The following is a 13,712-nucleotide window of genomic DNA, read 5'->3' as shown; positions in this document are numbered from 1 at the left end:
ACATTTGATATGCTTTCTTCTTTTCCTTCACTGCCTCTTTAACTTCCTGTATCCACCTTCGAGTTCTAATTTTTCTATCCTTGCAGACAACCTCACCACATGCCTCTCTGGCTGAATCATTCAGGGTTTTCTTCAAGGCTTGCCACTGAATCTCCAAGGTTTGGTTCCTGTTATCAAACTCTTTCATTTTTCTTAAAAATCTTTGTATATTTTAGTCTACAGTTCCCATCTGAGAACTGCTCAACTTTTATTCGCTTTAAAACTTTCTTACATGTCATTCTTTTCAATATGAAATTCAATTTCATCCTGCTCAAGACTAAATAGTGATCACTTCCAATTTGAAATCCTCTGTACACTCTGGTGTCCTGCACCAGGGAGAAAACATCATCATCAACAATAATATGGTCAATGAGACTTTTCTTATTCCTTGCCTCTTCTCTCATTTGTGAATTTGTGCAAATTTTTATGTTAACCATGGTGTTAGTAATAACCAGTCCATGTCCTGAGTAGAAATCCAACAGGTATTTTCCATTATTATTAGCTTTTCTCTTTTCTCCAAATTTTCCCAAAACATTTTTGTATGTCACACAATCATTTCCTACTCTGCTATTTAGATCCTCAAAAAGGACCAACTTTTCTTTTTTCATTGTGTGAGTTGCTTTTTCTAAAGCATCAAAAAATTCCTCCACTTCTACCTTAGTAGAACCTATTGTGGGACCATAGGCACTAATAAGTCTCATTGTCCAATTCCCCATTTTGATATTTGCCCACATCACTATACTCGAGACTGCCTGCCATTCAAGAAGATTAGCCTCATATTTTGTGTTGAATACTATGGCTACTCCTTCTTTTCCTTGATTGTTATTTCCTGAATATAACATTTGGTATTTATTTCTCACAAAGATCTCACCAGTTTTTGTCTTTTTTGTTTCACTCACCCCTATTATGTTGATCTGGTACTTATCTAATTCTTTAGCTAGCTCCATTTCTTTGCCATTTAGGCTTCTTATGTTGATAGTACCGATCTTTTCCAGTAGCTGACTTTTCTCTGTTCGGCATGGTTCCCTGCCAAAAACAAGGGCCTTGTTTAACTGGGCGACACCCCAGCCGGCATGAAATTTTGTCATGTTGCACCATCATTTTCTATATTGGATTGAGCCAATAAGAATGCAATTTGGTCGGCTAAATTCCAAATTGCCAGCCCATCCTTGTTCGTTCAGTATCCAGGTAGATACTCAACAGAGTGCACCATGAGAAGGTGAGGATTGTACATTAGGTCAGAAGCCCTGGTCGGTTCTCTGCATTCCTTTAAAGGTTATGTGGAGGTCTCCTCTCTGTTATACAGCTTTGACCCTTAAGCTGTTCTATTTCTGAAATATTTTTGTCTTATTCTTCTTGCTTCCATGCAATAGTATTTTCAACAATGCTTCTGATGTTTCACACTAACTCTTTCTTCTCTTTCTTCTATGCCTTTTTATATCTTTGATATTTTGTCAATTTTCATCTAATATTATTATTATTTCTTTTTTCCCGATTGTGAGATTGTTTCATAGTGTTCTTATATTCGATTGTTGCCTATTCTTATTTTTATTTATTTCTGTTAGTTCTGCTGTATTTCTTTTTCCCTTCTCCAATTGGTTTTCATCTTTTCTCTGGCAATTATTTTTTTTCTGTTTTTATGTTTAACGATTTTATCCCTTGCAATTTGATGTGCACTTTCTATAATGATTAGATTAAGATTTTCCCTGTATATTATCCATTTCTGGATTTTCGTTTTTAACCATGTCATTTCTTTAATTATATAATTTTTGGTTGGTTACTAATGTGTCATTATTTATCCTTATATATTTGTTTTATTCTGTTTACTCTTTGTAATTTTTTAAATTCTATTGTTACTTTCTCTTTAACTGTTCTGTGATCACTTCCTATGCATATTTCATCATCATCATTATCATCAAATTCCTGCCATGTATCCTCAAGGGGTGTACAGGATATGATAGTACAACATGAAAAATTTACATCATTACTAACTTCCTATCTACAATTTTCCTCCAAATCAGTCTGTTACTTGTCAAGATTCCAACATTACCAGATTTTATATCTCTATCGTCTAAGGCACGTTGTAATGTATCAATCCACCTATATCTTGGTCTTCCTCAGGGTCGTTTTCCTGCCAACTTGGCAGAGAACACTTGTTTTGCTAATCTTTCCTCGCCCATTCTGTTTAAGTGACCATACCACCTGAGATTAGCTCTGCTAACGCATTCCTGGATGCTGACAATGTCAAGTTCTTTCCTAATATTCTCGTTTTTAATATGATATTGCCATTGATGCCATCTGTTCATGCCTCTAATCTTTCTCAGGACTCTCATATCTGCGGTCTCTAGTCTTTGGTCAAGTGTTTTACTTCTGACCCAGCTCTCAGATCCATAAGTTAAAACTGGTTTGAACACTGTCTTGTATACAGCTAATTTAGTGTTCCGACTAATTTCTCTCTTATTCCATGTGCATTTATTCAATTGACTGCCTACCATACAGCTTTGTAGATTCTGTTGTCTATTTCCATATTTAATATACCATCTTCACTAAAAATCATGCCGAAGTAGCTGAAATGTTTTACTTGTTCCACAGGTTCTCCATTCACAACACAGTTGATATTTTCAATGATTCTGCCTATTTTCATTGTCATTTTAATGCTGACCTTCATACCATATCTATTACAACAGTTATTCAATTTAGTCAGAGAATCTTGCAGACTTGTAGTGGATTTATTTAGAATTATAACATCGTCCGCAAAAAGCAAAGAGCAGACATTAACATCTCCCATTTTGATATCATGTTTAATACCACTTTCCTTCATAATGTGATCCATATAGATAATGAATAACAGAGGGGATAATGTACATCCTTGTCTCACACCAGATTTAACATTAAACAATCTTCCTGAACTTCATTCAATTCTAACTGCTGACTTACAACTCAAATAAAGACTAGGTATTGCTTGATATAATGCCACACCGACACCATATAACTGTAGCGTATTGAATAGCTTCTCTCTTGGCACCTTGTCATATGCCTTTTCCAAATCAACAAAACTTAAATACAGATCTTTGTTATATTCCCATGATTTCTCCACTATTTGTGGTAAAGTTAAGATCTGATCCTGAGAGCCTCTATTTGACCTGAATCCAGCATGTTCTTCACCAAGCTTTTCTTCCACAATTCTTCTCAACCGTTTCTCAAGTATACTTGCATATATCTTACCAGGAACACTCAGTAGTGATACACCTCTGTATTTCTCACATTCAGTTTTATTTCCCTTCTTATATAAGGGTACTATGAGAGCTCTACTACAATCATCTGGAATTCGTATCTTTGTCCAGGCTTTCTGAACTATGCAGTGCAGCCACTGTAAGACTCTTATACCACCATACTTCAGCATTTCTGGTCGAATATCATCTACTCCTGCTGCCTTTCCACATTTCAAGCCTTTGATGGCTTTTTCTACTTCAAGTATGGATATGTATTCCTGACTGCATGCCTGGTCAGTGTTTTTTTACCACTGTGCTGTCATCACTGCTTGTTTCATTTAGCAGTTTTTCAAAACAATTACTCCATACTTCAAGGATATCTTTTTCTCTGGTTTTCATGTCACCTTTATCATCTCTAACTCCTTTTACAGCATGCTTTCCTCCATTCGTAAGCATCTTCGACAACCTCCAGAATATTTTGCCAGGAACTTCTTGATATATATTTTCTATGTTCTTGCCAAAGTCCTCCCATGACTTTCGTTTAGCTAGTTTTACACAGTGTTTAACTTTCTTACATTTGTCTCTGTATTCTCTAAGAGCACAAGATGACTTATTTGCTGGAACATTTGATATGCTTTCTTTTTTTCCTTCACTGCCTCTTTAACTTCCTGTGTCCACCATGGAGTTCTAATTTTTCTATCCTTGCAGATAACCTCACCACATGCCTCTCTGGCTGAATCGATCAGGGTTTTCTTCAAAGCTTGCCACTGAATCTCCAAGGTTTGGTTCCTGTTATCAAACTCTTTCATTTTTCCTTCAATAATCTTTGTGTATTTTAGTCTACGGTTCCCATCTGAGAGCTGCTCAACTTTTATTCGTTTTAAAACTTATTTACATGTCATTCTTTTCGATATGAAATTCAATTTTATCCTGCTCAAGACCAAATAGTGATCACTTCCAATTTCAAATCCTCTGTACACTCTGGTGTCCTGCACCAGGGAGAAAACATTATCCACAATAACATAGTCAATGAGACTCTTCTTATTCCTTGCCTCTTCTCCCCATGTGAATTTGTGCATATTTTTATGTTGAAACATGGTGTTAGTAATAACCAGTCAATGTCCTGAGTTTGCCATTATTATTAGCTCTGCTCTTTTCTCCAAATTTTTCCAATATATTTTTCTATGTCTGACAATCATTTCCTACTCTGCTATTTAGTTCCCCAACAAGGAACAACTTTTCCTTTTTCATTGTGCCAGGTGCTTTCTGTAAAGCATTAAAAAATTCCTCCACTTCTACCTTAGCAGAACCTTCTGTGTGGACCATAGGCACAAATAGGTCTCATTGTCCAGTTCCCCATTCTGATATTTACCGACATCACTCTACTTGTGACTGACTGCCATTCAAGAAGATTAGCCTCGTATTTTGTGTTGAATACTATGGCTACTCCTTCTTTTCCTTGATTGTCATTGCCTGAATATAACATTTTGTATATATTGCTCAGAAAGATCTCACCAGTTTTTGTCTTTTTTGTTTCAGTCATCAAACAAATCAAAATGTATATTTCATTGATGACTGAAACATCTTTAAATATTCTTGTAAGACAGGTTCTCATCCTGGTTGTGGTTGCGGGCACATTCAAGATTGGGAAGAGTGACAGGCACCAATATATTTTTTTTTTCTATGAAAAACTACATTTGTTTATCATATTAAATGATAACAATTAACAAATTGATTAACTATGAAAGTAGGATAAATACACATTTAACATTTATTACAAAAACTAAATTAAACCATTGCACAACAAGCAAAAACATTTGTCTCTACTCTGGATAAAACAACAGTCTTCTTCTTCCCAATCATTGTTGAATTTATAGGTTCATTGTTTTTTATTTGGATTACTCATTTTGGGGCAAAATTTTTAAACACGAGAAAACAATATATGAACAATAATGAAATTTTGATGGTACAACATGACAAAATTTCATACCAGCTGGGGCGTCACCTGGTTAAACAAGGCCCCCGTTGGTGTCGCCAGGGAACCAGGGTGAACAGTGATAAATCAGCTACTGAAACAAATCTGAAAACAAACCCCAATTCAACATCACCAGAGTAAAAGATCGGTACTATCAACATAAGAAGCTTGAATGGCAAAGAAATGGAGCTAGCTGAGGAATTAGATAAGTACCAGATCGACATAATAGGTGTGACTGAAACAAAAAAGACCAAAACTGGTGGGATCTTTCTGAGCAATAAATACAAAATGTTATATTCAGACAATGACAATCAAGGAAAAGAAGGAGTAGCCATAGTATTCAACACAAAATACGAGGCTAATCTTCTTGAATGACAGTCAGTCTCAGTAGAGTAATGTGGACAAATATGATAATGGGGAACTGGACAATGAGACTTATTTGTGCCTATGGTCCCACAGAAGGTTCTACTAAGGTAGAAGTGGAGGAATTTTTTGAGGCTTTAGAAAAAGCAACTGCTAAAAATTCAGGACATGGATTGGTTATTACTACCACCATGTTCAAACATAAAAATGTGCACAAATTCACATGGAGAGAAGAGGCAAGGAATAAGAAAAGTCTCATTGACTATGTTATTGTTGATAGTCATGTTTTCTCCCTGGTGCAGGACACCAGAGTGTACAGAGGATTTGAAATTGGAAGTGATCACTATTTAGTCTTGAGCAGGATAAAATTGAATTTCATATTGAAAAGAATAACATGTAAGAAAGTATTAAAGCGAAGTTGAGCAGCTCTCAGATGTCAACTGTAGACTAAAATACACAAAGATTATTGAAGAAAAAATGAAAGAGTTCGAGAACAGGAATCAAACCTTGGAGATTCAGTGGCAAACTCTGAGGAAAACATTGATTGATTCTGCCAGAGAGGCATGTGGTGAGGTTGTCTGCAAGAATAAAAAAATCAGAACTCCCTGCTGGACACAGGAAGTTAAAGAGGCAGTGAAGGAAAAGAAGAAAGCATATCAAAAGTTCCTGTCAAATAAGTTAACTTGTGCTCTTAGAGAATATAGAGACAAATGCATAAATGCTAAACACTGTGCAAAACTAGCTAAACAAAAGTCATGGGAGGACTTTAGCAAGAATATAGAAAATAAATATCAAGAAGGTGGCAAAATATTCTGGAGGTTGCTGAAGAAGCTTAGGAATGGAGGAAAGAGTGCTGTAAAAGGAGTTAGAGATGATAAAGGTGACATGAAAACTGGAGAAAAAGATATCCTTGAAGTATGGAGTAATTACTTTGAAAAACTGCTAAATGAAACAAGTAGTGATGACAGCACAGTGGTAAAAAACGCTGACCAGTCATGCAGTCAAGAATACATATCCATACTTGAAGTAGAAAAAGCCATCAAAGGTTTGAAATGTGGAAAGGCAGCAGGAGTAGACGATATTCGAGAAATGCTGAAGTATGGTGGAAAAAAAGTCTTACAGTGGCAGCACTGCATAGTTCAGAAAGCCTGGACAGAGGGAAGAATTCCCGATGATTGGAGTAGAGCTCTCATAGTACCCATATATAAAAAAGGAAATAAAACTGAATGTGAGAATTACAGAGGTATTTCCCTACTGAGTGTTCCTAGCAAGATCTATGCAAGTATACTTGAGAAATGGTTGAGAAGAATTGTGGAAGAAAAGCTTGGTGAAGAACAAGCTGGATTCTGGCAAAACAGAAGCTGTCAGGATCAGATCTCCACTTTACGACAAATAGGTCGAGAAAGCATGGGAATATAACAAAGATCTGTATTTAAGCTTTGTTGATTTGGAAAAGGCATATGACAAGGTGTCAAGAGAGAAGCTATTCAATACGCTGCAGTTATATGGTGTCAATGAGGCATTATATCAAGCAATACTTAGTCTTTATTTGAGTTGTGAGTCAGCAGTTAGAATTGAAGGAAGTACAGGAAGATGGTTTAATGTTAAATCTGGTGTGAGACAAGGATGTACGTTATCCCCTCTGTTATTCATTATCTATATGGATCGCATTATGAAGGAAAGTGGTATTAAACGTGATATCAAAATTGGAGATGTTAATGTCAGCTCTTTGCTTTATGCGGATGATATTATACTTCTAAATAAATCCGCTACAAGTCTCCAAGATTCTCTGACTAAATTGAATAGTTGTTGTAATAGATATGGTATGAAGGTCAGCAATAAAAAGACAAAGACAATGAAAATAGGCAGAATCACTGAAAATGTCAACTTTGTTGTGAATGGAGAACCTGTGGAACAAGTAAAACATTTCAGCTACTTAGGCACGATTTTTACTGAAGATGGTAAATTAAATACAGAAATAGACAACAGAATCAGCAAAGATGGTATGGTTGGAAGTCAATTGAATAAATTCATATGGAATAAGAGAGAAATTAGTCGGAACACTAAATTAGCTGTATTCAAGACACTGTTCAAACCAGTTTTAACTTATGGATCTGAGAGCTGGGTCAGAAGTAAAACACTTGACCAAAGACTAGAGACCGCAGATATGAGAGTCCTGAGAAAGATTAGAGGCATGAACAGATGGCATCAATGGCAATATCATATTAAAAACGAGAATATTAGGAAAGAACTTGACATTGTCAGCATCCAGGAATGCGTTAGCAGAGCTAATCTCAGGTGGTATGGTCACTTAAACAGAATGGGCGAGGAAAGATTAGCAAAACAAGTGTTCTCTCAGGTTGGCAGCAAAACGACCCAGAGGAAGACCAAGATATAGGTGGATTGATACGGTACAAAGTGCCTGAGATGATAGAAATATAAGATCTCATAATGTTGGAGTCTTAACAAGTAACAGACTGATTTGGAGGAAAATTATAGATAGGAAGTTAGTAATGATATAATTTTTTCATGTAGTACTATCATATCCTGTACACCCCTTGTGGGTACATGGCAGGAATTTGATGATGATGAAAACAATATATGGTCAAAGTGTGCTAACACTGATGATGTGTCACCACTTCATGGTGACATATCATTAGTGCACTTGAGGGACACAGTTGCCAGTAGACTAAATAAACAAAACATATGCACAAAATTGGCACTAGTAACACTAGCACTCAAAGACAGAGGAATTACATAATGTTCACATTTTTTACGATTTCAATAAATATTATTACTAAGAGAAGACATCTTTTCAAGTTTTAATTTTATTTTTTCCTTATTTAATAACTGACAGCAAGCACATGCAAATAGCTCTGGGTATGCATTTGTATCCATGGAAATAGGGTTGAGAACCTCTGTTGTATGAGATAAAATATAATCTATTTCACTTTTTGTTTGTCCATTTGGACTAATCCATGTCCATTTTTGGTTTTGTCTTTTCTTGTAATATGTGTTCACAGCATTCGACTGGTTCCTCGCATGAAGTTTAACATCATATTTCCTCTTTTATTTTGCTCTCCTATTCAATTTTTTGTATACAATTTTCAAGTTCATTTTTATTTTTCCTAGTCATGCATTAAAATCTCCTAACACTATAGTGTAAGCTGCAAGATCCTGTTATATTGTATTGGACATCGTGTCATAGAATTTGCCAACTTCTTCATCTTCATAAATGCTGGTTGGTGCATACATTTGTACTATTTTAATGGTTTTCTGTTCTGATGTTTGAACTATGATATATACTATCCGATCTGATATTCCTGATATTTAGTAACATTGTTTACAAGGAAACCTACTCTCTGTCTGACATATCTGGTTCTTTCCAGTAAAGCACATTTCCTGATTATAGTTATGCAATCTTTACTTTTTATGTGTTTTCCCACCCATAAAAGGTTATTAATAAACCTATAGTACATCTGTACCATGGGTGGGCAATTTTTTTCTTTTATTTTTTATTATAACTTTTATTTTTATATATATTTTGTAAGTTTGTATAGTCCAGAAGTCCTGCTCTAAAGACCAAACATGGACCTCTTTCAAGCCACTTCAGGCTTCCAAGAAGTGGGATGGTGATCTCACACCATGCAATTCATCCCACCTGAAGACAATCACAAACATCTATGCCTATAGTGGGATTTGAATCTGCAGTCTGTTGGTCGGAGAGCAGATACGCTAGCCACTCAGGCAACCAGGCTGGCAAATTCTTAGTCTTATTACATCTCATTTCATTTTCCAATTCCTCTACCTTGTCAACATCTGCTAATGTTCTTATCTTGTATGTAGCAATCATGAAATTTGTTTTCTTGCACTCACTTTTATTATTTCCAGGTCAACAATCAGTGATATACCATACTGAGATGGAAGTGCAGGGTTTCAACTGCAAATGCTACCTGCAGTGGACATGACCATATGGTGCTATGAAGGATAACATGTAAAAAACCACCATTCATCAGCAAACACGTTGAATGCAGGGTTCTGGGCATTAACTGGAACATGAATCTGCACTAAAGCATTCAGAGCCGGGGTTTCTGTGGTAGGACTGCAATATGCAAGCTTGCTCCATATTACCCGAACCAACATGCAGCGTCTTCAGTAGTGCATGTATAGATGTGGAAGCTTGGAAAGCTGTTATGAAGCAATGAATCATGATACCCCCCCCCCACCACCACCAACCAAGCAGATGGAGAGGTGTGGGTTTTGCAGATGCCCAGTGAACATCTCTTACCAGAGTATGTAGCCTGAACTATGAAACTCAGAGATGGCAGTGTGATGATATAGTCTTGTTTCTCCTGGTTTTGCCTTGGACCTCTGTTTGTGGTGCCACGAACACTAAACTCCAAGAGGGTCTCTGAACATTCTGGGCATTGCAATGCTTTATATTTTGCAGCATTTCTACGGAACTGACCACCGTCTCTTTCAGCAAGACAATGCACTATTATTGCGTGGTTTGTAGACATGAACATCACCACACTTAAATGGCTTCCACAGAACCCTGATTTCAACCCTACTGAACATCTGTGGGATGAAGTGGAGTATTTGAAAATAGTTCTTTTCATGGTCCACTAATGTTGGACAGGAACATACTTAGTTTCCTGTAATGTAGCTCCATTGAATAAAAAGTGCAAAATTAAAGCCCATTCTGCTTTGTTCAGCCAAGACAGTCATAACTGCCTCTTTCAATCCAGAGGTATGCTGATCAGTATCCTTAATAGATGAAATCCAAGAATGCAAGAGACGATTCTGAAGTTGAGAAGAAAATTTTCATTAACCTGGATAGATGTAATCACAATGAATGAATCTGAAGACCTCAATGATTTCCAGTATTGTGGAAAAATGTTAATGACATATCATGAGGAGATGTAACCAACATTGGACTACTTAACCAAGAACAGAATACTGAGTGAACAGCTCCATCCAACAGGGACAGTACTGAGAGAGATACACCTTACCTAGGGATAGAGAAGGAAACTTGTCTAGGAAGAAGGATGTAATTAAGAATGAACAACTGATAGAGCTTTTTAAAGAAGAGATAAAAGATTCTAGAACAGATGAGAAAGATGAATAAGTTGTAAAAGAAAAGAGAACACCAATGTGTTCTCTTTTCTTTTAGAACACCAAAGCAACACACTCTTCCAGAACCATGTTATAATGCAATTGCACGTTGTGCAGGGAAACCTTCAATTTCCAAGTAGTCCAATGCATTTCTGGAATTGACCTTGAAAGAGAAAGGACTAAATCATGGTGGGTATGGTGGTGGAGGGGAAAAGTTCTCCAAAAGCAACAAATTTCTTGTACATCTCACTTGGATGCTCCATCCATTATTATTTTGGCACAAACTTTTTATATAATCTTCACATTTAGGCATAAAGAAATTTTCTTTCTTTCCACTTAGATCGAACAGGCGATGTGTGATATTCTACTAAATAGGAAGAAGGATCCTGCCTAGAAAATTCCATCTCAAAATAATGATTCAATTTAAGACATCATTTAGTGGCATTCTGATAATTTTGTTTAAAATCTTGTAACTATACTGAGTGAGAGAAGCCTGATGACAAGGTGCTGTAACATATTCTTGAAGAAAAGAAATTATACCATGTCTACTCCAGTGGCAGCCAGGAATATAACAGCCACAGGAAGAGGCTAGTAATGTAAATCATAGTACTAAAATCATATTAGTACTATGATTCTTATATAACTCTTGAAGTTAAATGAGCCATATTTAAAAATTACCTTACTGAAAAGTATGCAAAACTATCAGGCTCATGGAAATCAATTCACATAATCTGTATGATGTTAGAGTGTAAGATGCTAGAGTGATGTATCTAATAACCAGACTAGTTCAATGATCAGAAGTTCCATTCACAAGGCAATACACTACTGCTTCTAAATAGTACAGAAAGTAATCAAAACAGAAAAACATAGTCACTGAAATTGAACTGCTTGTTGAATTCTTCATAAATTAAAGTTTTTGATTAAAAAATGAATCAATTATTATTTATATCACTACAGCAGTATACTTTTCAATTTTAAACTTACATTAAACATTTCCATCTTTGTTCTCAATCTGAAAATAAATGACTTGAAATTTGCATGACTGATTGCACGATTATAAGCAGCTTCATCCTACAGAAAAATATTTCAAAATTTATGTGTAGAGCATATAAGTGTGAGGGGTGTGTATAAAGTATCAATTTAATATGAAGATATGATAATTAAATAAATGCATAATAAATTGAAACATTTATAAAACAACAGATGGATGATGAAAAATGTTATATCTAGATCTGAGCTATGAGATATTATAGGTATAGCTCTTCAAATTATTTATTACAAATTCCACAAATGAAGGTTTAAACCAAGCTAAATGTTGGATACTTACTCAAACTGAACTACTGAAATAATTCTCACTGGAAAGATGTTTTGCTAACTTAATTCAACTGTTTACAATCTCAGCCTTGGTTCTCCACTGAGTATAACCCCCCCTGCCCCCAATTAAAGATGAAATTCTAGTTTCATCATTAGCTTATAATGAAGCCTGTACTGCTACAAAAACATCTTCTGCCTTAGCTTAACTGCTAAGGTTTTCTTTCTGCAAGTATCAATTTCTTCCATTCCTTTGTCTTGAACTCTTTCAGTGAAGTTCAGTCCAGGATTCCCATCTTAGCAGTCTTCTCCTAGGAAGAATGCAGTTAAAAGTTAAAATAAAAAAAGTTACAAGTTTTAACAAGTTTTTACAAGTTTTTTTTCACTTGAAACCATGTGAAAAAAAATCTTTCAACTATCAGTAATCCAGAGTATTTTAATAACAAGTGGTACACTTTCTATGGGAAATATATATGACTTATAAATGCATTACTTCAGCCTTGATATCTCTTCTGGGTCTGGCTACCACTGACAAAACTAGTCTGGACAGTGGCCCCTCCCATGATGTCAAGCATTATATACATCCAAAAGGGTGCATGTGTTTTGCATTATGGCATACTAAGGCAATTAATGTGAAGCCATTAGCCTCTATAAACAAGTGGCCTAGTCATGAAGATACCTCACATGCAAACTGTTTGCTTACACTTGGAATAAAGGATTAAACAAGAATACAATTCGTCAAGTATAAGTGAACTCCACTCTTATTCATCATCAATATGGATCACATTATGAAAGAAAGTGGCATTAAATCCGATATTAGAATGGGAGATATGAAACTTAGCTCTTTGCTATATGCACATGATGTACACTCCTAAACACATCCAGTGCATAAATATGACATGAAGATCAGCAACAAAAAGACCTTCTTCTTGTGCTCCATCCCATCTATTTGGGGTGAGCCTTTTTACATGATGTAACTTTACATGCATGATCCCAACTGATTTGTCGCAGAGCCTGACATTGCAGGGAGGGGAGGTATTGTCTGTAGAAGTTTGTGTGTTCATGGGGCCAGTTTGCCTTTTCTGAGGGATGAATTTCCAGGAGGAAAAAAGCCTTCCACCTCCATATGAAACCAGCTAACTCACCTTGAGTCGAAATAGACTAGATAAAGTTTCCTCGTGTCATATCAGCAACAAGAAGACCAAAACTATGAAAACAGCATAGCTGCATTTTCAATAGATCACTATAGAAAAAGTAAAATATTTCAGCTATTTAGGCACAGTTTTCAGCAAAGATGGAATATTTGGCATCTCTACACAATAACACAATGCTGCTAGTGAATATAGCAGCATTTAAGATGTGCTAAGAAAAGCATTTTTAAATAGCATATAGTGTGGCATTTTATTATATAATTGAGTTTACTTTTTTTTTCACACTGAATAGTTCTTCGGTAGCATTTACTATTGGAAGTTTGTAATTTTGCTACTTGTTTGTTCCTACCGCTTCTGCTTTCTGAAAATGGCATCTGTAAAGAAGAAAACGTTTGTAGCACAGAAAGCCTTAGATAAAGATCAAGTAACTACATTTTTCCTAGTGGATGAAAAATGTGAAAGATTTGCAGACTATTAGACTGAACAAAAGGAAGGAAAGCATTGATGTATGTGAAAAGTGAATAGAGCATTTTGAAATAGGAGCTA

General features: G+C 35.7%; 1 protein-coding gene across 1 annotated transcript in view; it reads right to left on the bottom strand.

The window, feature by feature from the left end:
* Nucleotides 1–13,712, bottom strand: part of RPA1 (replication protein A 70) — a 283,379-nt gene that overhangs the window by 11,658 nt on the left and 258,009 nt on the right. The window contains exon 16 of the mRNA XM_090391585.1: nt 11,689–11,775. Within this exon, the coding sequence (XP_090247711.1) occupies nt 11,689–11,775 (87 nt within the window). The remainder of the gene's footprint in view (nt 1–11,688; nt 11,776–13,712) is intronic.

This window comes from Typopeltis vanoorti, chromosome 4 (assembly GCF_054136105.1).
Source record: "Typopeltis vanoorti isolate ZY-2024b chromosome 4, IOZ_Tvanoo_1.0, whole genome shotgun sequence".
Lineage (NCBI taxonomy): Eukaryota > Metazoa > Arthropoda > Arachnida > Uropygi > Thelyphonidae > Typopeltis > Typopeltis vanoorti.
The sequence above is the reverse complement of the archived record's forward strand: the minus strand, read 5'-3'. Positions and strand labels throughout refer to the sequence as shown.